At 48.1% G+C, this 23,220-nt stretch overlaps 7 protein-coding genes and 1 non-coding gene across 8 annotated transcripts; 2 read left to right on the forward strand and 6 right to left on the reverse strand.

The window, feature by feature from the left end:
- Window positions 1-163: 163 nt before the first annotated feature.
- YALI1_B17964g (uncharacterized protein) lies at window positions 164-1,012 on the reverse strand (the record flags this gene model as incomplete). Its single annotated transcript, XM_500842.3, has 1 exon — window positions 164-1,012. One exon carries the CDS (start codon window positions 1,010-1,012, stop codon window positions 164-166), a length of 849 nt encoding a protein of 282 aa, XP_500842.1.
- A 354-nt stretch (window positions 1,013-1,366) lies between these two features.
- Window positions 1,367-1,819, forward strand: YALI1_B17968g (uncharacterized protein; the record flags this gene model as incomplete). Its single annotated transcript, XM_500843.3, has 1 exon — window positions 1,367-1,819. One exon carries the CDS (start codon window positions 1,367-1,369, stop codon window positions 1,817-1,819), a length of 453 nt encoding a protein of 150 aa, XP_500843.3.
- A 395-nt stretch (window positions 1,820-2,214) lies between these two features.
- On the reverse strand, window positions 2,215-3,633 carry YALI1_B17990g (uncharacterized protein; the record flags this gene model as incomplete). Its single annotated transcript, XM_500844.3, has 1 exon — window positions 2,215-3,633. The coding sequence occupies one exon, from the start codon at window positions 3,631-3,633 to the stop codon at window positions 2,215-2,217; it is 1,419 nt and encodes a 472-aa protein (XP_500844.1).
- A 617-nt stretch (window positions 3,634-4,250) lies between these two features.
- On the reverse strand, window positions 4,251-4,644 carry YALI1_B17998g (uncharacterized protein; the record flags this gene model as incomplete). The annotated part of the gene is made up of 2 exons (XM_068282087.1): window positions 4,251-4,416; window positions 4,484-4,644. 2 exons carry the CDS (start codon window positions 4,642-4,644, stop codon window positions 4,251-4,253), a joined length of 327 nt encoding a protein of 108 aa, XP_068138188.1.
- A 1,178-nt stretch (window positions 4,645-5,822) lies between these two features.
- Window positions 5,823-7,313, forward strand: YALI1_B18012g (uncharacterized protein; the record flags this gene model as incomplete). The annotated part of the gene is made up of 1 exon (XM_500845.1): window positions 5,823-7,313. The coding sequence occupies one exon, from the start codon at window positions 5,823-5,825 to the stop codon at window positions 7,311-7,313; it is 1,491 nt and encodes a 496-aa protein (XP_500845.1).
- A 762-nt stretch (window positions 7,314-8,075) lies between these two features.
- Window positions 8,076-8,167, reverse strand: YALI1_B18036r. The gene has a single exon. It is a non-coding gene; the product is annotated as a tRNA-Phe (tRNA).
- Window positions 8,168-9,314: 1,147 nt separating this feature from the next.
- Window positions 9,315-11,465, reverse strand: YALI1_B18069g (uncharacterized protein; the record flags this gene model as incomplete). The annotated part of the gene is made up of 1 exon (XM_500846.3): window positions 9,315-11,465. One exon carries the CDS (start codon window positions 11,463-11,465, stop codon window positions 9,315-9,317), a length of 2,151 nt encoding a protein of 716 aa, XP_500846.1.
- A 4,954-nt stretch (window positions 11,466-16,419) lies between these two features.
- YALI1_B18134g (uncharacterized protein) lies at window positions 16,420-17,976 on the reverse strand (the record flags this gene model as incomplete). The annotated part of the gene is made up of 1 exon (XM_500847.3): window positions 16,420-17,976. One exon carries the CDS (start codon window positions 17,974-17,976, stop codon window positions 16,420-16,422), a length of 1,557 nt encoding a protein of 518 aa, XP_500847.2.
- Window positions 17,977-23,220: the final 5,244 nt, after the last annotated feature.

The raw sequence follows: 23,220 nt of genomic DNA on the forward strand, positions 1-23,220 counted from the left end.
CTCAGAGTTGTTTTTTGCCCTTGAGCTTCTTATTACTTACGTTGATGTTAGATTAACTGTATATTAAGTGCATTTTTTATTGTGTGAGTGCTCCTGTGTAGTAATAAGTAAGATCGTATAAATAATTGACTCACTACATCTATGCCTTGTCTTCCTTCTTGCCTTACTCCTTCAGCGTCTTTTCCTTCTCTTCCCTCTCCTCCGCTGCAGCTGCCTTTCTCTCCTTTCGATGAATACCAAATCCATTGTACGCCACAGCCCAAGCTTCGCCCTTGGACAGTTTATCAGGAATCTCGATCATCTCCCACTCACACTTCAGGTCTTTTTCAGACTGTAGTATCGTGCTCAGAGCAGGGTACTTCTGCTTGAACTCGTCATCTCCAAACCGAGTGTCATAGGATCCGAGATAGTTGGCCACAATGAAGTCTGCATTGATGAAGAGCAGTTCATTGACGTTCACAGGTGCATGAGGTGCGTAGATGAAAGACTCTGTCGGCTGAAGTTTCACCTCGGAAATGCTTTTGGTCAGATCTTCGATGTCACCAGATTCTGCGGCTATGTCTGTTGTGTCTTCCATGTCAGCCTTTTGTGTATCTGATTTCACAGATTTTGTTTCCTCCTCTACATCCTTCGTTCTGAAATCAGGATCCCACATCCCTGTCACGGTCTTCATTCCTAACAGCTTGAGCATTTCCTCATCTCGAGCCGTGAACATAGGTTCTGTACAGACTACCTTGTCCAGAGGGATCTTGAGCTCTTCGGCCAGCAAAAGCAACAATACCAGCTGGTATCGCACTCCTTCGTCCTCTGCAGGCTTGCCCAATGCCAGACATTGGATATCTGCAAACTCCTTGGTGCTGTGTTTCTCTAGAGTCTGTTGGAGATGGGTTTGGAAGAAGTCGTAGAACTTGGACCGCTTGACATCTCGCTTGAGCTCTTCAAGTCCCTCCACAAGTTCCCTGGGTGTCTTTTCTACCCACGCCTTTCGTGGTCGTCGCCGGCTGTATCCCATGGTGTCTGCGGTGATGATCTCACTGATACACACAACTTTTTTGCATCACTCTGCATGGTCCAAATAGAGTTTTAGAATACCGTCCAAGAAGGGAATGGTGATGGAAGAAAAGTCCCTCTTCTTGAATGGGAACAGGATATGTAACTACTTAGTAAAACTCATTAATTTTGGATTTGTTACTTATTCTTTATAAGCTCTATAGCCTCCCCCCTTTCTCCCCCCAAAAAATATTAAAAAAATGCGCCCTTCTTCTATATCTAGACTGTCATGCATCCCACACCTTAACCTCCTAAATTACGCGACGCGTGCAAACTATCATCCTCGCTACCAACACACTTTGATACAAAACCACACATGGCACGGATATCTCTGGCCTCATCATCAGCCGGAGTGGCCGGGAAACCTCGAGGAGGAGGAGGTTTGCACCCCCTGGGTCAGACGAGAAAGACTCTGCCAGGCGAGAGACGAGATACGACACAGAAAATCACCAAGCCACGATATAAGCCAGGACAAAAGGCCCTCAAGGAGATCCGCAGGTACCAGCGTGGAACTGAGTTGCTGATTGCCAAACTACCGTTTGCGCGAGTCGTCCGAGAGGTGGCCCTCAATTATCTGGGCAGCGAGTACGGAAATTTGCAGTGGCAAAGTATGGCGCTGCTGGCACTACAAGAAGCGGCGGAAGCATTCCTTGTCCATTTGTTCGAAGATGTCAACCTGTGTGCTATCCATGCAAAACGTGTCACCATCATGCAAAAAGATATGCAGTTGGCAAGACGTATTCGAGGAGCATGGGGAGGTGCTGGTTAGTATGATAACCAGGTGAAGGACACTGTTTGGGGTTGCGCGGTTCTAGGAAGAGGAAACTGAGAGATGAGCATGCGCCTTTATTTATTTTATATGTACAATACATATTTTTTTTATATTTCTGTTGTTGTTGGTGAGACTACTTGTGCTGTCCTAACTGGTCCTTGAAAGGTTTGTTACAAACATCTTTGCTGTACCTGTACGGCACAACAGTGATCTTCAGCCCGTTTAAACACAATAATTTACCATCTATATACAGCCTTATACTGCCATCTAATCCTCCATGTAATGTTCTCATTATTTCCAATACCCAAAACACAACCAGTGTGCAGCTGGTGGTTCAGAATAATGTCATTAGGACAGCCAGTCGCTGCTCATTCCCAAGCCGGATCCTCAACTTAAACAATGAGGAACCAGAAGACCAGAATCAACATGATACCGACCGCAGCAGTGATGATACCGGCACCTGCTCGATCTCCTCCATGAATATCCAAAGGACTGGCATCGTCCTGGCTTGTTCCGAAGGGGTTGTCTCCCTGGGTTCCGGCAGATCCGTTACCCTTGGAGGTTCCTCCGGTGATATCGGTCAGAGGACCAGTGGAGTTGAGAATCTGGGTGTTGAGAATAACTTCCAGAGCTGACAGCTGCTCTCCGAGACCAATGTACGAGACGTTGTACTCGCCTGTGAGCCAGTTGATGGAGCAAGTATGTCCGTCAAAACCTCCAGAACAGGTTCGAGCAGCAGCATAGGCCGAAGGACGCAGGTAGGACAGGATAGAGCCAGCCAGAGAAGGCATCATTTGAGCGGTCTGGCCAAGAAGCGACGAGTAGATACCCTTGAAAGTTCTCTGATCCTGGTTACAGGTGATGGTGACCTGCTGACAGGCGATTTCCACCATGATGTTGCTCTGGTTGCCGCCAAAGAAAATTCCCTTCATGATATCAGCATTCCACAGCTGGTAGGTTCGGTTCATCCATACGGAGGCCTCGAGAGTGGCGTTAGTGCCGTTTCGAAGCATGGTCGCGTTGTAGATTGAGGCAGCTCCGGACATGTAGATACCGGAGTTATAGGTCCAGAGGTAGGGAGATCGATCAGAACAGTTGGGCAGATGGATACCATCGTAGACGTGGCCACCGTCGATGATCTTGACTTTTTCGGACCAGGTCCAGATCTTTTCGGCCCATTCGAGGTAGGTGGTGTTACCGGTGTATCTGTACAGTCGAGAAGCGAGGTTGAAAAGAGCTCCATTGGCAATAGCGTTCTTGTAGTCGTATCCAGAATTCCACTGGAAAATCTGCCAGTGCAGACCTCCATCGCACACTTGAGTGTCCCATCGGTCAGCCATGGAGTTAAAGGCACCCTGAGCAACGTACAGCCATCCGTAGTCGTCGTCGGGATTGGTGAAGTTTCGTTCAGCAGCTGTCATCATGGTCATGGCCCACACTCCCTGGTCATCGTTACCCTCGGAAGAAGAGTAGTTTCGCACCATGAGGTTGTACTTGTCTCCTCGCTGGGCCTTCATGGCCTCGAAGGTGATGTTGTTGAAGGTGGAGTTGCCAGTGATGTGCCAGTACTCGATCATGGCGTTCCAGGCGGCGCCAGCGTGCCACCAGTAGTAGGGAGGCACAAACATTCCAATGGTTCCTCCATAGGTGAAGCCCTGGTAGTAGTCCAAAAGACCCTCAGCAATGAGAGCAAGAGCCTTGTCGACGGTATCGGGCTTGTCGAGATCCAGAAAACTTAGATCAGCGTGCACGGGGGCCAGCAGCGTGGTCACCGCCAGCACCAGCGCCCAGATATAGGTTGAGGGTCTCATAGTGTGGTATATGGGATGAGGTGTGGAGATATCTTCACAACTCGAGAGAGGCCTTAACTCGCGCACTCATACAGCCCACCACCGAAGTTTGTCCTAACAAAGGTTTGCGTTAGTTTGCTGGGGTATAGACAGAGGATAGGGGTTTGTGTGTTTTTCTTCATGAGAGCATGTTTTCCAGTGGTTATACCGAAAGATGAATGTCTTATCAAGTTGTTTTTCTTCTGGCTTGTCAACCCACTTGTTCCTTATTCTTTCTCGATATGTACAGTGTGCCATATTGACCTGCACCAACCAACGTTTGTTTTCCATCTTTTTCCCACCTCGACTTGTTCCCGCTTTTCTCCACAAGCTTCAATTGTGGATCGAGCTTGAATCTATAAATAGGTTGGAGTGTCTACTGTGCGATGCTGTTATTGTACTTGTGTACTACTGGTTGCACTTGTTCAGACGATTATCTTCCCCCTCTCAGTCTTTGTCATATTACTAGCCTAAGATAAGGCATTAGACCATCACATCTGTCCGCAAGGCATTCGAGACGCCCATCACCTCTTTTTAGCCCGTTCACTTTTCGCTCCTTTCGTCAATAGTATCAAGGCTTTTCGTTACAAACCTGAGAATCAAAAGTTAGAGGTTACCGCGGAGTAGAGAAAAGCGATTATTGGTGGTATTAAGGATGGAAGAAGACCCTCACAAAAAAAGCGGTTGTGTGACTTGACGTAATCTCGCGTCTTGGCTCCGGATAGGGTGGGACATGTGAGTAAAACTTCTAGAACCGCGTCGTCGCTTTTCTAATGCCTTCGGTTTAAGACATTTCCAGAGGCGGAGTTATTTCGAGGGTTATTGAGTCTACGGTTTGAGCTTAGCAAGGGGATTGATTAGTAAGATATTAGTGAAAGAGGATGGGGGTTGCTTTTTACTGAAGCGATGAGGTGGTGTGTGGGGGTGTACAATGCCAACTACCTTTAGTTGGGTTTTAGAGAGAGAGAGAGAAAAGCGCTGTACATCAGTCATCTTCTAGTATAGTCAGTCTGAGAGGTGCTTCAGCTGAGAAATGGTCAAATTTATTGCCCATATGTCACAAAGAGGGAATATATTGAAAATGAAAATGTAATTGTCTGATCTCATATTGCACACTTTTTTTTATAATCTCAATTATGCATAATTGTTCTTTACTAACCTCTGAGATCAACTACAGGTACAGTAGCCACTGTTAGGGATGGGAGTAGCATATGTGTGTGTGTTACAGTAAGGGTCGGCAGAGACCCCTACACAGTCTTTGAATATGTATAGAGTCTAGTGTACGTAGTTATAATATATACATTGAAGCTGCAAAGATGATAATACATTATCACCGACTAGACTAGATCTCACCATTTCACGACCAAAAACTATGTAGAGATTCCCTTCCCGCTAACATCATAACCAGTATCCCTGATTTTATTTAATGTGCGGATAACAATGAAACAGAACTGTTTCATCCCTTTGGGGACAAGAGAAGACCATGTATCGGCACAAGTAATTACAATGAGTATTAATTTACGTCAATTTACTATCACTGATCACTACAGAGCCTTGTAACACTCATTTTATTCTTCCCCCTCTCTCCCTACTGTCATCCTCAAGGCAACCACTAATACGACAGATAAAGCAAGCCGAGGACAACGGAGACAAACGGAAAGACAGCGACGGTGTGTTTAAAGCTGAGACGCTAAACCAGAGCGTTTAGATCTAAAGCGGGTCCATGACCATAACGAGGGGGTGAAAGGTCCGACTAATAACCCGCTTTCTCGGAGCTCAAATAGACCGCCCTCTTCTCCTCCCACCTCAATCCGGGGAATGCATCCGTCTGCACGACAAGCATGAGCCTGGGGGTTTCTTGCACCGTTCCAACTATTTTTTGGTCTGCAGTTTGGGTCTAAAGTGCTGCATGGACGTGGACATTTTGACACGGGACGGGAGGATGATGTGAGGTGAAGGAAAAGGAATCTCGTTGGTGAGTAAACAAAATATATACAATTGAACTATTTTAAAACACGTGATGGACTCATAACCCCTCCCCTACCTCTTTATCGCCTCATTTCATCGCCCTTCTTAGCCGGCCCACGTGAAATAGAGTTTTCTGCTGCAGAGTGGGAGAAAAAATTGGAAGAGCTCAATACTCTCACCTCCACCACACCTCCGTCTTATCCATGCGTCGATCCAAAGTCTTCATCGGCAACTCCCACACGGAGCTGGGCGGGCTCATCTGCAACCGTCTCGGCGTGGAGCCTGCCCCTTGCACTCTCAAAAAGTTTTCCAACGGCGAAACGTCAGTGGAGATTGGAGTGTCTGTGCGAGACGAGGATGTGTACATTGTGCAGTCGGGCTCTCCTTCGGTCAACGATCATTTGATGGAGTTGCTGATTCTGATTTCGGGCTGCCGAACCGGTTCTGCTCACAAAATCACCGCCGTGATCCCCTCCTACCCTTACTCTAAGCAGTCCAAGATGAAGAAGCATCGAGGCGCTATCACTGCTCGAATGATTGCCAACCTGCTGACCATGGCCGGCGCCGACCATGTCATCACCATGGATCTGCACGCCAATCAGATGCAGGGATTCTTCACCGTGCCTGTCGACAACCTCCATGCGGGTCCTACTCTGGCCCAGTGGATTCGACACAATGTCCCCGACTACAAGGACGCGGTGGTGGTCTCCAAGAACCCCGGTGGTACCAAGCGAGTCACAGCGCTGGCCGACGCTCTCAAGATCAACTTCGCCATGATCCAGACTGACCGACGACGAAACCACAAGCCCTACTCGTCCATGCTCAACCTGGCCCAAGCCCCCATTTTCTCGGTTGCCTCGCCACGAAAGAAGGGCGCTCGAGGCGCTCCTCCTACCGTGCTGCCTGCACCAGGCTCTCCTCTCAACGGAACCGCTCGACGGGCATCCATGAAGCTGCAGGACGGACCTAACACCACTCATGGCACAGTTCCCTCGCGACGAAAGTCGTCAAACACCCGAAAGCCCTCTCAGCTCGGTGGCCGACGGCCGTCGCTCAATCCTGGTGAGGAGGGAGAAGACGATGTCTTTGACGACGAAGAGGACGAGGGAGTGCACATTGTGACTGCCCACGGTGTCCAGACCGCCCGAGTTGTCCAGGGCCACGTGGTGGGAGATGACTACCTTGAGGAAGAGTCCGAGTCCGAGGCCCAGTCTGAGGCCGAAACCCGACCTCGTCTTCAGCACACCGATTCGTCAGTCGACCTGAAACATGCGCTGGGAGGCTCTGTTGACGCTGAGGGCTCCGACGATGACGACGACGAGTTCCAGCGAGAAAAGCTCATCACGCTGGTCGGAGATGTGCGGGGCCGAACCGCCATCATTGTTGATGACATGATTGACCGGCACGGCTCTTTTGTTGCCGCCGCCGAGCACTGCAGACTCAATTGTGGTGCCAAGCGAGTGGTTGTGATTGCCACTCACGGCATCTTCAACGACGACTGTCTCGAGCAGCTGCAGGCCTGCCCCTGCATCGACTCGGTGGTTGTGACCAACACGTACCCCATACCTGTCGAACGTCGAATCGCCGCCACCAAGCTGGTGGTCATCGACGTGTCTGCCATCTTTGCCGAGTGCATGCGACGAAACCACCACGGAGAGAGCATTTCTGCACTCTTTGAGCAGATGACCATGTAGTCAGCCCACCTCTAATCAGCATAGCATATATATTTTTGAACTAGACGAGCCGAAAGTACGACACCTTTAGCCGATTCGAGCGTGGCTGATTCGACGTAGCGAGAGGATGCACTATACGGACAAACAGTCGGAAGTTGGGTGAGATGAGCTGGTTGCCAGAGGATAAACAAACAGACGCAGTCAGGAGCAATTCGAGAGCCTTGGGCTGTGCGCCCACTATAGACTGATGTCATGAAAGACCATCTGGAGGTCTGTTCTGATCCTTCTTTTGAAGAGAAACTACGCTTGATTACCAGCTTTGAGATGTCCACCTTTCCCATCATCACCTACAAACAATTAGTGATCATTGTGTTTGCAGGAGCGGAAGACTTTTACCAGAACTGTCAATAATATCACAACAGATTTTTCTGTCTTTTCATACTCGAAGTGGTCTGTCCAAACAAACTGTTAGATGAAATGGAGGTAGACGAAGTGATCTGACTCATAAGAAAAGCTGGTGATATATGCGTTCATTCTTCTTTTGACTCCTAAATGAGTTCCAAGTGGTTGGCTACAGTAGATGAGCAGCTACTTGTACATTGTTACAATATTGTACATACCGGTAATTAGCTACCTGTACAGATGGTTGAATGACCTGGGTCGCATCCTTTAATTCTATCAAACAAGTCATGTTAGCCTCAGCGCTACAAGTAGATCAAAAAGAGAAAGAATCACAGTGAATCGATACAGTACAAATACACAAATCATAAGATGTAAAAAAATTGCGAATTCTGTGGATCGAACACAGGACCTCCAGATTACTCTGACCGAAGAACGACTTCAGTCTGGCGCTCTCCCAACTGAGCTAAATCCGCAGACATGTTTTGTGGGACGTGTTCCACGCACTAGCTCAATATGTTAAAATAAGGTTCTGAGATTAAGAGTATGTATAATCCATGAATGAATGAATGTGATTAGAACATTCAAATCTTTGGCTCATCAGATGCACCCTGGTTTGATGGTTAATGGTATTGTGCGCCACGGAATATCATGGAATAGCTATCCTCATGAGTGTGAGTCTATCTAAATCAAATTAAATGATGCAGCAAAGTAATATCAAGTGATGATGATACTTCAATATACAAGTATACTGAACTACGGTTGCGGATACTTGTACTGTACATAGATAACAGTGGACTTGTCTCCACCGTTGAATAACACGCGTGGGTATTGTACTGCCGCATTTAAACATGACCTCGTCTCATTCCTCTGTAGCTGCAACCTCGATACGAGGGATCGGCGAAGTAGCACAGAGTTCACTTGACGATCTTTGAGCTTGAGATCTTCTGCTGTGGGCTACTTGTATTCAAGTACTGTAGCCAATTGGACCTTCCAGTGTCCAAAAAACGCATTGTACATATAACCCATCTACGAGTACCTACGGTACGAGCACAACACGAGTACATCTCTAATGTCTGACACCCGCTCATATACCCGAGACTGCATCGGGACAAGTGAGACACAACGCAACTAGCACGCCCAACGTGCAGGACATGTCTCAGCACTGCCTACTTGTATCGGCTCACACTTATACTGTATCCACTTCATTCTTTTTGCGATTATTCGGATATCGTGCATGATGGTTTTTGAAACAAAATGCGAGCAAGGAAAACATAAACAGAGGCTCTGGTCGAAAACAATGGAAACGTGCCAGCGCGGAAGCTGTTAAAGAAACAAAAGAGTGGCGGGAAAGTAGGCTGTGTCTTTCATTGTGCACTGCCCACAAGCTGTCGTTCTTGGCTGTTAGCTGCTACCCGAAGGCGCCATTTTTGCTTTGATATTGACAGGGCTGCTCTTGGCATTCAAGTGTACGTCAACTGTAGGATTCAAACTTGACGTAGAAATACAGTATGGAGGCGGTCGCTCATGTCTTCCAATTAACGAAGAATATATCTACAAATACAAGTACCTACGAATTGTTCATATCATAAATCGTTATCATAAATACCTGAAGCTCAGCGCTTAAACAAACCTGCTCTCGATGGTAGGTTTGGGGTCAGCAGCCGCACTGCTGATGGAGTTTCGCATGGTGAGATCGTAACTCGAGTCGTACGAGTCATGCTCCACCGTGTGGCCCTCCTTGATCTGATGTCCAAGGGCATCAAATTCCTCCTCGGCGTTCTTCTCGTTGTTTCGTAGGAAGTACACTCGGTCATCCTTAGCAGGGTGGTATCGAGTGTCGGGATTCTTGGAAAAGATGGCAATCAAACAGGTGACAATGGTGACAATCAGCAGGAAGAGCGAAAAGGCACAGTTGAGCACAAAGAAGATGACTCCCATGATCGATGCCACAGCGGGAGGCTGGTTGTAAATTCGAGAGAAGAAAGTGAAGAAGAAGGCGTTGAGCAGGTTCACCAGCGCAATGGTGATGTTGAGCACGTTGGTTCGCTTATCCATGTAGGGCTTTCGCCAGCACAGACAGGCAAAGTAGATGAGCTCGATGATAAAGATGGTCATGGCCTGGGTCTTTCCACTGCCCTGAGAGTAGGCAATGAACAGAGACTTGACGAAAGTGTAGACCAACTGCACGACGACGTAATAGTAGTGGTTGGCGTTGAAGTGCAGGTATAGGTATCCGTACTTCTCTAGAACGTGCTGGTCTCCGAACAACAGATACTGCACGGTGTTGTGCTCTCGGATGGACTGTCGGGCAGTCATAAACACCTTGAAGGAGCCGTAACCAATGACAGACAGCAGAAGGATGAGGAAGAAGACGGCAATGACGATGACGGCAGCAGAGTCTCGCTCATAGAACTCCCACAGCGAGAAGACGAGCAGCTGAGGGGTGAAAATCAGCAGAGTCCGCTTCAGAGCAGTCTTGAGCTGAGAAGAGGGCAGAGTTGAGCCGTGGGGAACATCATCCTCCACGGTCTTGACATGCTTGTGCTTACCAAAGTGGAACAGCTTGAGAATGCCAAAGACAATGCACACAATGAGGCAGAAGAGCACAAAGAAGGTGAAGGAGGTGATAGCTCCAGAGGTCTGCTCGATGCCGGCTCCGTAGATGACTCGAAGCATTCCTCGCAGAACAAGCAGAGTGGAGGACGACTGAGGAGAGATGGAAGGGTCGGATCCCTGGTCAACAGCTCCATGATGGGTGGCAGTGTCAGTGACAGCTCGAGCAATCAGAGAGTCCCAAGGCAGGTCACGGGTTCGAATACCGCTTGGGTGGTAGCTGACTCTGTGGACAGTAGAACCGTAGACATCGTTAACCATGGCCTGAGAAGCCTTCAGAAGAGATTTTCCGAGCTTGCCAACAACAGGGAACCGGTCCAAGCCGAAAGAGTGTTCCCACGAACGCTGCAACAGAACGGGTGTGGTCTTGTGCGATAAATACAGAGTGGGGTTTCCGCCGGTGGACTGGACGTACCATCGGAAGATCTTCTGCATGAACTTGATATAGACAAGACCAACAGACCATGCCACGTTTTGGCCCCAGGCAGCGGCCATGGGGGGCACTCGGTTGACGGACATCATTGTGAAGATGACGGTGGTTTGGAAATAGACAAAAAGGGACTGCGAGTTGGCAGCAATATGGGCGGCAGTAATGGAGTTGCCGAAAGTAGCTGCGATAGCAGCCACGAGCAGGCCCAGGCCTGAAATGACGGCTGTGACCCACTTGACGGCCGTGTGTTCAACGGTTTTTCCGTTAGAGAACTGGATGACGACACAGGCAACCTTCTTGCCAGTGTCCTCCATGAACACGTTGGCAACGATCATGAGATCCAGATCGGGGAAGGTGAAACCGATACCGGGGACCTGGTCCAGATCGCTCTTGGACAGCGTTGCCACCGACTCTAGCTGGATGTTTCCGGGATACAGGGGACACATGGTCTTCAGGGCGGTGTCACCATCACAGGGGTTGATTTTAATGGACTTGAAGTTAATACCGTAGGCCCAGATCTGGAGCTCGGCGTTGACCTTTCCTTCAATGTCAGTTTTAGCGTGGATGTTGTAGGTCAGTGTCTGGTTATCGGGAAAGAGCTTGACGTCGAAGTAGTCGGCCGTCACTGACGAGTTGGCCATACATGTGTTTAGTGACGAGGCCTGGAGAATCTTTTCTCCGAGAGCCACCGTTGCCAGCGCCAGGAAGAGCAGATATCTGAATTGCATCTGGTGTGTGGTGGGTGCTGACACCTATGCGCTGATGTGTATGAGGTGGGTAGTGGTATGTAGTGTGACCTATGGGGGGGTCAAGCGTGATAATACTGTACTTTTTGCGGAGAAGCTGGTGTGTGTGTGATGTTCTCTTGTCTCCTTCTGTGTCGTTAGTAAGAGGGGTGTCGGTGCGGGTGTCGTGACTGGGAAACGAGTGCCACCAGTGATCTGTGTAGCCAAATGAATGCAAGTGAAGAAGAGATATATTTTTCTGGCACCTGTGCAAAGAGACACAAGAGCTGCAGTGGTCTGGTAACGTTCCTTATTGAGTTATTTGAGTTACGCGTGGGAATGCCTGGGCATAGTAGTCTAAAACTCTATATGAGGGTGGTAAGAATAGGTGCTAATTATGATTGTGATAAAGAGCTGCCTGCAAAGATATAGAGCCGTAAATAACATGTTACCGTACACAGTAAAGCATCCTGAATCTAATGGAATCATATTTTTTCCTCTGACATGGCCACAATCCCTTTGCAATACGTTCTATCACAACCAAGACTCCTTGTTACCACATAACCTTTGGGTTTTTTTTAGAACCCACCTTGTCTCCAAACTTTAGCTGTTAGCACCATTACCAGGTCAGAGGCTATGGTTGGAAGCTATGAGTAAGTCAGCGGTGGCCTAACGACGTCCAAGAAAGGCATAGCGTGACTGAGGATACTATTTGTAATTCGCGCACTTGAGGGGTGTCGCCGAGCCGGATTTCGTGGTGGAAACACCCCCAGCATTCCATCTTGCGGTCCTTCATCGTCTCCTGCTCCTCCCCGGTACAGTTACCCTACCGACACGTCAGACCATGCTCACAGTGGATGCAAATTCAATTAATGCTATAAACACAGCCTGCATTCCGGCAGCGTCTAAAGGCAGGAATAGCCCATCCCCAGCGAGGCAAAGAAATGAAATGGAAGGGAATGCTATAGGGAGCGGCAGGAAAATGCCAAGGTTGCTGGAATGTGTGCATGGCATGGGGTTATTAGTGTGAGGACTGGACCGGGGTGCACACACACACTCACTCACACTCTCACTCACACACTCGCTCACACACGCGTGGTGGTACAGTATAACTCTGAGTCTGAGCCTGAGTATTCGCGTGGTGTGAGTTCTACAGCGCAGTTGGCTTCAGTTCAATGAGGCTCATGGTGTAATCTTTTTTAAAGGGGGAATCCGATTGCTGAGTTGGGACGTTGGGTTACAGTGGGATGGATGTTGCAAAAAGTCTGAGGCTAAGTAGGAGCGAAAAGCAAGGGAATAACTGCTTCCAGCCCATGTGAGATGAGATGAGAGGTGATCTCGTGTGAGTGTACATGTAGAACGGGATGAAAGATGCGTATGTTGTCTCAGTTTGCCGTGTGACGTACGAGTACATTGCACCAGTATTTTGACAGCAGAGTTATCCCGTGACACGTGCAGTGCTCGGCTACATTTTTTACATCCATCTGCGTACGTAATTTGCCCCTATCGAGACGTGTGAAAGGGGTAATTCGGAAGTCAGCCGTGCGTGCTTGAATTGTCATACAAATCACAGTCAAGCACATGCGAGACATCGGAATGGGCACAAGTATTCTAGTCGTCATCGCCGTTGTGTTGGTTCCCGCTTGTGTCATTGTCATTTGGGCTCCGCAGTAAGAGTCTCCCCTCCTTGTTCTGTCTCATCCGCGTTGGTCTCTCTCTATAACGGTGATCAGCATGGGTTAGTGTGACTCGATGGGGTACAATAGAAGTTGCAGAGGCAAATGAGCTGCTACTCCTAGAAGAGTTATAGAGGCAGAGCCGATGCACTGTTGAAAATGGCGCATCTCCTACTCGGGAGCACCGCTATTTGCACTTCTACGTTTCCCTCTCTGACGTCATTGTGAGATCTCATGCACAGTTTACACATGGGTCCAGAATGTACATTCATGGAGAATGTAGATGCATGCGAAGCCGTTCAAAAGATGCATTCCGTGCAGACATACGAGAAGAGCGCCGCAAGAGACGAGAATTCAGATCCAGAAAGTGGGGTTCTCGGGTGCTTGGGGTATTATGAGTTACGCTCGTCAATAATGTAACCTCGCTTAGTGGGTTGCATTTATGGCTCATTGTTGGCCTTGGTTGAGCTGAATATAATGTACCGAGTTCGACGTGAGTACAAGTATATATACTGTGCATACTGTAGCTTCTTGATGTGTGTATTTTCCTTGACACTACAAGTAGTTGTACCGGTACTTGTACTTGTGGTCATTGTTACTCTAAGAGTAGCTCCTCCAGTTCAATGTGTTCTTCCTATAAGTAGTGTTGTCACAGTCAATGCATCATCAGTATGTACTTGTACCTCTCAAGTGGTGTTGCTAATCGCATGGGGTTACTTGTATGACTACCTGAGGCATTTCCTCAAGACGAATGGCGTCCAAACGGACACTTCCCAACCCAAAGATTCTTTGCTGATGGTGCTCATTCCCCGCCTTGCAGATCCCATCGACCCAAATAACGCCCCTGTCACTTCTATCGATGAGATGTACAAAAATACGAGAACTTATAGTTGGAAATCGGCGTGAACCTGAGCTGGATTTAGGCTTGAAAGAAGGGATAATTGGAATGCTGGTAGCTAGCTGTAACCCACCATTACAGAGTGGTGGCTTGACTTCTTTCAAGAAACTCGAAAATACGTTTTTCAGCGTCCGTATATGCAGTCAGAATCGTTAACGTATGCCCTGTGGATAGTGAACGACATGTTGCACAGTTACTTGTACTTGTACTTGTACAAGTATAAGTTCTGGAAAAAGGAGCACTGCAAAGTGATACAAATAATGGAGAGGGAGTACAATTACTTGCACTTGGTCAATTCGATCTAACTGTATCCTAAATCTTCACAGACGAGTGCTAACTGTATGACGTTCAACACGGTCTCAGCTACAAGTAGGACTACATAATAGAATGTAGAAGAATAAAAAAGACGGGCTCAGCTGGGGTTAGTTAGCGCTGTAGGTGAAGTTTGGAAAATTTCTTCCTATTAACCTGTACCATCCGCTACTTATAGCTACATCCCAATTATCTACTTGTCAAGGAGTCAGAGTGTTCACCAGAGGCTTCATGACATGCACCTCTGCTTCATTAATCGGGCCAACACCATGTTCACTACAAATACTGTAGCTTCATTTGCTCGTCAGTTTCGGGGCGGTTAGACTTCGACAGCCTCAGAGCTCAGTCCAACTCGCGTTGTAACGTCTGCCACTGTTTCGAGATGGACAACTTGTCTCAATCACCCACGATCACTTCAAGCACCGTGGTATCTCACAACCCGGTCCATGTACAAGTTGGCAAGGGCTTCAGCCGCTAAATTATTTCTCGTGGCGATAAGATGGGACATAAATCCCGGTCCACAACGACGCAGAGCGTGTTGTGCCCCTTTTGGATCTGCTTCAGTCCTACGATGAAGTCCATAGAGATGTGTGGTTCAGTTTAGCGTCAAACGGACGCCGGGGGAGCAACATCAGCAACTGAGAAATGAAAATCCTAAGACATGCTGTAATGAGGCTATCCCATAAAGAATCGCATTTCTTACAATACTAACTACTCCTCCATCACACCAACTACTGTGCGCTAAGCAGCTCTCGCGCGAGCAGGCACTTCTATTATAGGGTGCGCACTCATGAACAAGATATACCACCACGACGCAAGAAAAGAGCGCTTACAGATACAAGAACTTCACAAAATTGTCTGATTTTATTAGAACAATTGAAATACGAAGTATTCATCTAGATCTACCCCTCCCATGATGATTAACAACTCCCATCACACCAAAGTCTTAACTCCTACATCCAATAAAGATGCAATGATACAACCATTTTTTTTTAATGGGCTGCGAGTTCAGAAAAATGCAGCTCGGCACTCTCTTTCACCTGCCATCTCCTGACTACTTGTAGCCCTGACACCTGACATCTCTCCATGACACATTTCCGCATGTCGCAAATATGGCCAAGCGACACTTATTTGACACATTGACACACCTCTTCGTGTCCACATGTCTTCACATCTGTTGATGATATGGAACATATGTCATTAATATGAACTGCGATCGAACCCGGAACAACTTTTATAGGTAACGCACTTGCCCTCACAGCACCTTTGTCCCTTTATTGTAACAATGTCCGTGGTGATAACCAAAATGCAAGTACCCCTATATACCACACAATACAGTAACTCTCAACAGGTGATGAGTAGACAAGAGACTACTTGTACGCAGTAGCTTCAATGTGACTTTAGATGACGACCTTTCGTCCGCTCACGTACAACAAGGTAATATTAGATACTCCTGTGGTCCGACTCTTGGTTTCCTTCTCTACTTGTAGCCTCTAATCTTGAAGATGCACGTAGTGTAGAACAACGAACACTCAACGTATACGTAAGCACAGTCACAACCACCGACTCCAAGTCTTCTGTCATTTCTTATCTTTACGTCACTTACAATTTCTTCCACGGTCCACGGAATGCACACATGTGGATGTCAGCGGCTGAGACAATCACACGGCGTAATCAAATAATTACTCCAGAATGACAGTCAGACTTCCCGGGTTTCCTCCGAGGTTATACGTGTGTGAATGTAGCAAACGAAGGTGAACATATTGTATCCCACCCTCATTCTACTAGTAGCACTCAGTGTACTGGTACAAGTAGCACACACTTTCCACGCATCATTACTACTTACACACACATGGGACATAATGACACACACATCCTATCGTACAAACTGAACACACTGATCGCACACATGCTCTCTCTGGTCACTCCATCCATTACTGCTGGAGCGCCTACATATTCATAAAAATCATCAAATCTCATAACGTCGTAGCGATAAACCGCTTTTTAGCATACACAATAAATACATAAATCCCATGGTTAGTTTCAAGTGACCCGAATTCCAGAAGGTTCTTTAGCAGGCCTTGATGGTAGGGTACAAGCTAGATTTCGAAGCCGAAGTGTCCTTGTTGGCAGCGGTGTCCTCAGCCTCGCCAGACTCAGTTTCCCGAGCCTCCTGCAGAACCCGTCGCAGGTAAGAAACAACCTCCAGATGCTTCTTCATCTGAGCAACCTGCATAGCCTTGGAGTCGGCAATGGCCATCTTGCCAAAGCCCTCCACCAGCTCGTCGTCGTCGTCAGACTCCTCCACGTTTGTGGTTCGAGCAGCTCGCTGGGTGACACCAACCGACATCTGTCGAACGTCCTCAAATCGAGACGAGAGCTGAGGCACGGTGGATCGTGAGTAGGAGAGATCGGGGTAATGAGGAGCAGACACGCCATGGACGCCAGGGTGAGCGGGAGGGGCCACCTGGGGGGCCACGGGAGCAGCACCATGAGGAGCAGGAGCATGAGAGAAGGCATATCGGTAGCCCATAGGGTGGGGAAGATGGAACTCGGCAGGAGCCTCGTACTGGGGGTCCACAGACTTGATGTTGCCGTAAATGTTGGAGCCGAGCTGGTTGAGGAACTGGTCGGTCTCTTGATAGTCGCCCTGCTTGAAGGAGGGGAGCTGCTGCTGGGGAGGAGTGGCCTGATGAGGGGCAGCAGGAGCAGGAGTGGCGGAGGTAGTGGTGGCGGTTTGAGGGGTAGGAGAGGCCTGCTGCTGCTGTCCCTGGATACCGATGTACTGCTCGATGGTGGACAGCCGAGAGGCAATGTCGGACGAGTAGTTGGGAGTGACTCGGGCTCGCTTGATGTCGTCAAAAAAGTCCGAGGTGGTGTCCCACTGTCGCTTTCGGTCGATGGGGGCATGGGGATGCATAGGGGGAGTGGGCATGTGGCCAACCGCGGCGTACGAGGGCACCATGGGCACCTGCACCTGGGGTTGCGAGTATCGGTAGTAAGGGTACTCGTAGCCACTTGCGTAGGTGGGATACTGCATGTATCGCTGCTGCTGCTGCTGCTGCTGGTGGGTATGCTGCATATGGGGCTTGGCGTAAGCGTTGTGGGCCTGCTCGTTATCATCGGCGTGAGTCTTGACGTGCTTCTTAAGATCCTGAGGTCGCTTGAACGACTTGGTGCAGAAGTCGCACTTGTACGGCTTGAGGGGCACGTGGACTCGGATATGAGAGGTAATGTGGTCTCGTTTGACGGTCACAATGCCACAGTTATCCCAGTTGCAGACCAGCGACAGGTTGTGTGTGCACTTTCGGCCGACGTGGGCATCACACAGATGAGCGTAGAGCTTCTCAGCGGAGCCAAAAGTCTTGCCACAAGGTCCCCATTTGCAGACGAGGTTCTCGCCGTCAGAACCGGAGCCGTTGGTGTTGGGGGAGCCCTCGGACCGCGGGGTAGTAATCTTGCCGGTGGCGTCCTCCTCGTCTGACGTCTTGTAAGTGGTGGCGTCGGGGGTAGTGTGTGCGGTGGAGGGGGAGATGGAGCCCATATCGCTCTGACCCGCGTCAGAGGACCGGTGGTGGGCCGAGACGGAAGATAGCAACATGTCGACAGAGTCACCGCCCACATTCATGTTGGCGGAGTAGTCAGAGGGAGAAATGGGGCTGTTGGGGCTAGCAGGGTACAGAGGCTTGTTGGCGGTTGTGTTGTTGACTTGGGGGGCAGCAGCAGAAGGGCGTGGTGGGGGAGCTGCTGAAAGACTGCTGCTGAGGCTGCTGCTTGCTGCTGCTGCTGTTGCTGTGGTGGCTGGCTCTGGGCCAGGTAGGGGTAAGAGGCCATGATATAGTTGTGTTATTTTTTTTGCGCTGTCGTTACCTCACTAAACAGTTGTTGGGGTTGATAGGTGCTTTTGTGGGTCTGTCGGAAAAAGGATTGCTCTTGATATGATGGGGTGGCAGGTGTGGTGCTGAAATACAGAAAGAGACTTGGAAGACTAAATGTGCCAAGACCCCAAAACGGGAACAAAGGAGCAGGGGCCAAGACGGCACGCAACCTGTGGGGCGGAGTATTTGTATTACTTGAGCTGAGAGACGACTGATACCTATTTTTTGCATCCAAAAAAAAGGGCGGTAACGACTCCCATTTTTTTCACGATCGTTATCGTGAACTACTGGTCCCATGAACTCTGCCATCTCGGAAATACAGCGCCATTTCCCAACTCACTCTAAAAGTGAAGGAATGATCAAAGTCTAAAAGTTACCCGGACGGCGAGTTTAACCTTGGATTTAAGGTTGTAAAGTTCTCTTTGTCTGCAAGCGGCTGTGTCGCACTTTTATCCACGTGTCGGAGAACAAGGGGGAGACCGTTGGAGTTCATAGTTGGGGTATTACTTGAGGTTCGAAGCGTTACTTGGCGGTTAGTCGCTTGATAGTGAGGCTTTTAAGCTGATCTTTTAATGCCCAGTGACGTAAGTCAACTATTTTTAATGTAAGAGGGATTACTGTTCCAGTAACAGTAAGCGAACCTGTGCATTCAGCAAAAGAGGAACGATAAGGCTTCTGAATACCAGTACAACACACCCTCAGTCGCGTTACACCGACAGTGTCGTGTAGGGCGTCGCTATCGTCTTCCGATCAGTCTACTGTATGTAGCCATAGCTGTAAATCTATTGTTGCAAATACGAGCCGATGGGTCTGTTGGGTGGGTGCGCTGCCAGGGTAGCACAAGTAAAAGTTGAGCTCGGGCTTGTTTTGCAACCGACTATAAGTACTTGTGTATCTCACAACCGAACGTGCAACACAATGCCCCACGTCGCTTGGCGTTTCTTAGTGGACTTCCTCTCAGTATCGTACACTAAAGGTCCGATTGGGGATGTATCTTCGCTGTGTCTTGTTGACCTGTCGGTTCTGACTCCAATTTTGGCTGGTCGTGTGCATGATTATGCTATCAGGCCAATTTTTCCCTGTCGTATCCTATTTATACCGTGCTCCTTTCGCTATGGCACATTGACCATATAGTCGACTGTGTTATCTATGCTGCTCACATCTGTGGCACACTATCATAAGAGCCCCAGACTCGTGGTTGGGCGCCAAAGCAGCCAAGAGCAGACCAGCCTTTCAGCCGTGGCAGGCAGGCCTAGCCTATCCGGCTGCACTAAGTCTGCAATCTGACCAGTGTGTGCAGCGTGTGCAGCGTCGGATTATTGAAGTTTTTCTCAGTAATATGGCGTCTTGAAACTCGGTTGTCTTACTGTTCATATCATTCCACACCACCCTCTTTTCGCTCTAAAATCCACACTTCTTTCTCCCATCACGCAATCGCAAAGACTGGGCAGTGACAGATCCTCATCTTGGCGGCTCGGCTATTCTTGCGCCGGGTGGACCCAGCATGCTGACTGAGTCTTAACAAGCCAAGATATTGGCACTGAGGCCTACCATGCTTACGAAGTGTGGGGCGAATGTATTCAACGGGAGCTATAGCTACAGCACTTGTAGTTGTCCTGGTACTCATACAAGTGCAGCTCGAAGTTTTGCGTCGAGTGGTTTCCCACGGATCGTATTCCTTTTTTCACTTTCAATTTCCAGAAGGAGATGGCGCCGGTACGAGTGTGACCAACGGCGGGTACATCAGATAAGAATGGCAGCCACGCATACAGTGCTCTGATTGGCCCGATTCACCCCGACAGGGTCTTCATTTGTTTTAGAGCTTAGACTGTAAGATAAAATGACACCATACTTGAAAGAGCTACAGATATACTGTAGCCTCCTTCCATAAATTACAAGCTATTAGATCCACCAAAATTAAACGCACGCGTCACGGTGAGACAGCCGAAACAGAGGTTAAGGACAGCACAATTCTTGCTGTGTTTTCTTTTTCTATGGCTCTTCCGGCCCCCTTTCGACGTCCTGCAACGCGGTAAAACCATGCTTAGATGTGAGGTTGAATAATACGACACTTTAGATAAGGGTAACAGGAGTAGGAAAAGAGGGGTTAGCACAATATGCCTTACACGACGGATGAACAAATGATACTTGTACAATTACAAGACAGATTTTGACGTTTGACATATGCACAAGTCGTTTGTCCATAAGTACGTTTTGGCATGGTACCCCTCAACAGTCATATACAGCCATTATGAGAGTCATACTCCTCCCTGTTGGTATCGTACACAAGTCTACACCTCTGCAAAGACCCGTATTCGCTCTCTCACGTCTGCCTATCATAACAAAGATGATGAGAAGGGAATGGGAAGAGCAGCAGGTAAAACATTCACATAAAGATGGTCACATAAAGCCTGTCTGAGAACTGAGAACTGAAAATATCAGGATGGCTACTGCAGTATCGTAGAAAAGTCAAGAGGAAATTAGCAGCTCATGCCTATGAGATATCATACATCCTTCTGGTGCGTACTCCACCATAACAAAAGCCGTTGCATAAGCCGAGTTACACGCAGCATTTGGGCTTTTTGCCTTTCCCAGAACAAAGATTATCTGTCTTTTTTTTTTGGCCATAGTAGTGCGAACGCTAATTATGAGGGGATCTATTTTTCGGGCCCTCTATTTTCGGTCCACTCTCCGAAATAGCCAAAAATGTACACATTATGTGTACCCTAACCCGCACTCTAATCTGAGATGCGCACATCACATAACCGGTCTTCTGACCCACGCTAATCTAAATTGGAAGTTCGATGCACCGAACGAAAATAGAAATAATTACCTCGTCTGTAATACAACAGACGTGGGACCAACAATCAAGAAAGAAACACTACGGGATGAGCCTCGGTATCACCGCAACAACACCCGAAGCTTCGTAGCACACGTGTCTCAAACAAAACTCTACCCATTGCTAATCTGAAGGTTCTACTGTAACTCAGCTCTAAGCTCTTGCCGAACGTTATCGTTGTAACCGCAAGAGTGCATGTATTAAAAATGAGCATGCACAAAGACCAAGGCCTGTCTTTTTTATTAATTTTTTTTTATAGCGATGTCGTGTTTTAATACTGAAACAGGAGATGACCCGAACGGGGAATTTGAAACAGTGCCGTGGCGAAGCTGCCGTAAGGGTGTTTGAATCTCTCAATGCTTACCTACAAAGCCTGGTATAGCACTGCAAAAGCTACAAGTACATACTGGAGTGTATTGACTCGAGAGCTCGGTTGCTGTGATCTAAAACGCTCGATTAGTGCAGAACCAGTGATCTAAAGTCAGAGTGGAATTGAGTGACCAGGAAAGAGTAAAAGTTGACCACAAGGAGTGAAAAACGTCGGAATTTAAAAAGTGCGGGAAAACGTGATTTTCCGGCTATCAATGTTCCATTACTGTTCCATACATTCCATACATTCCTGGGATCTTCTTACCGATAGTTGCACCTCTATATTAAGCAATCATTATTGTAACATCGGAAGTACTGTAGCAATTGGACGCCAGGGGAGCACAGTCTACAGTACGAGTACAACAAACGACTATAAAAGCTTTCATAGAGCTGACTATCCGCGCATGACCCTTATTGCTCTTGACCGGCCGGTTGAACGGGAGGGTGACCGATTTAGAGAGTTTGTGTTTCCAAGGATCCAATGTCAATTGCGGGGCTATAGCAAACTGATTGAGTCCGATGATGAAAATCCTTGGGCTCGAGCACATTTCTGTCAAGTCCGTTTGTCAAGATTATCGTCCGGAAAGGGCTCTACTACGATACCTTCACCTCGAGGTTACATGCAAGATCCAGGCCAGCCAGTAACGTAACATCAACTTGTACATTGAATATGAGACGAACAGTAAAAGGTATGGCCAGCTGTGAATGTTGCTCGTTATTTCCACTTGTCTGCGAGAGCCGTATATACTGTTGGCATAGAACGAACACTCCATAAGTGCCATCGCGAGCATCGCGCAGGACATTACAAACCGATTCTGTCAAGTACATACCAATGTTGGAGCTGGAGCCTACCATTCTCGGTTTTCACTTTTCAGAATTTATAATCGTCAGCTTGTATTGTAGAAATCACACCCCTCTTGCCAAGTTCAAGATAACAAATAGCACATATTTGTAGTTTTACAAGCACTTGTACAAGTAAGGATCGGAGTATCATATCGAATCCACGTGCAGGGCGGATCACACCCAAGTACACCCCTTCCCCCTATTGTTGACGTCAGTTGGGCCACACAAATAGTACTTTATAAATGATCACAGTAATACAAATTACCAATTACAAATTACCAAAAGTACAGTACATACTGTTCTACAGTTAGGGTGCTGCCAGGGTTGAAGTGTCTCTTTTGACATATTAATCAACCACAGGCGTCCATATTCACCGCTCCGAATTTGTCACATCAACAGCCCTGCAGTTCCTCACAGCCTGTCACGCGATCACCCCCAGTATGTACCAGTACGAGTACAAGTTACCGAAATTACAAGTACAGTAACTATTTAATAAGCGACGTATGTACGGTAGGCGTGTGTTGATACTGTAGCAACAAGGACCGTGAATACAGTGCAATGACATGGCCGAGGGACACACTGCACTAACTCTGATACTGTACAGTCGTACTTACTGGCGATACGGCTACAGTACGAGTAGCACAGACTCGAAACCACGATACCCCTAGCCCCTATCGAACAGTGTGATACATCGCATAATTCAATTTTACAGCATGTACAGTGCTTGTAGACCAGGCTGGTCAGGGTGGTGGGGCTAAAACGTGCCAGATTTTCCCATCCCAAGTTAATTAATAAGTCAGCCCGTTTCATCCCGCCCAGATATGCTTAGTCTAAGGTACGACGAGCTACGACCAGCCCTTAATTATGAACGACAGGCGACCAACAGATATGCAGTGCGAGTGAGAGCACAAGCAGAAGCACTGTACAATATGCAATGGACAAA

The sequence above is a fragment of the Yarrowia lipolytica genome, chromosome 1B, assembly GCF_001761485.1.
Source record: "Yarrowia lipolytica chromosome 1B, complete sequence".
In the NCBI taxonomy this organism is placed as follows: domain Eukaryota; kingdom Fungi; phylum Ascomycota; class Dipodascomycetes; order Dipodascales; genus Yarrowia; species Yarrowia lipolytica.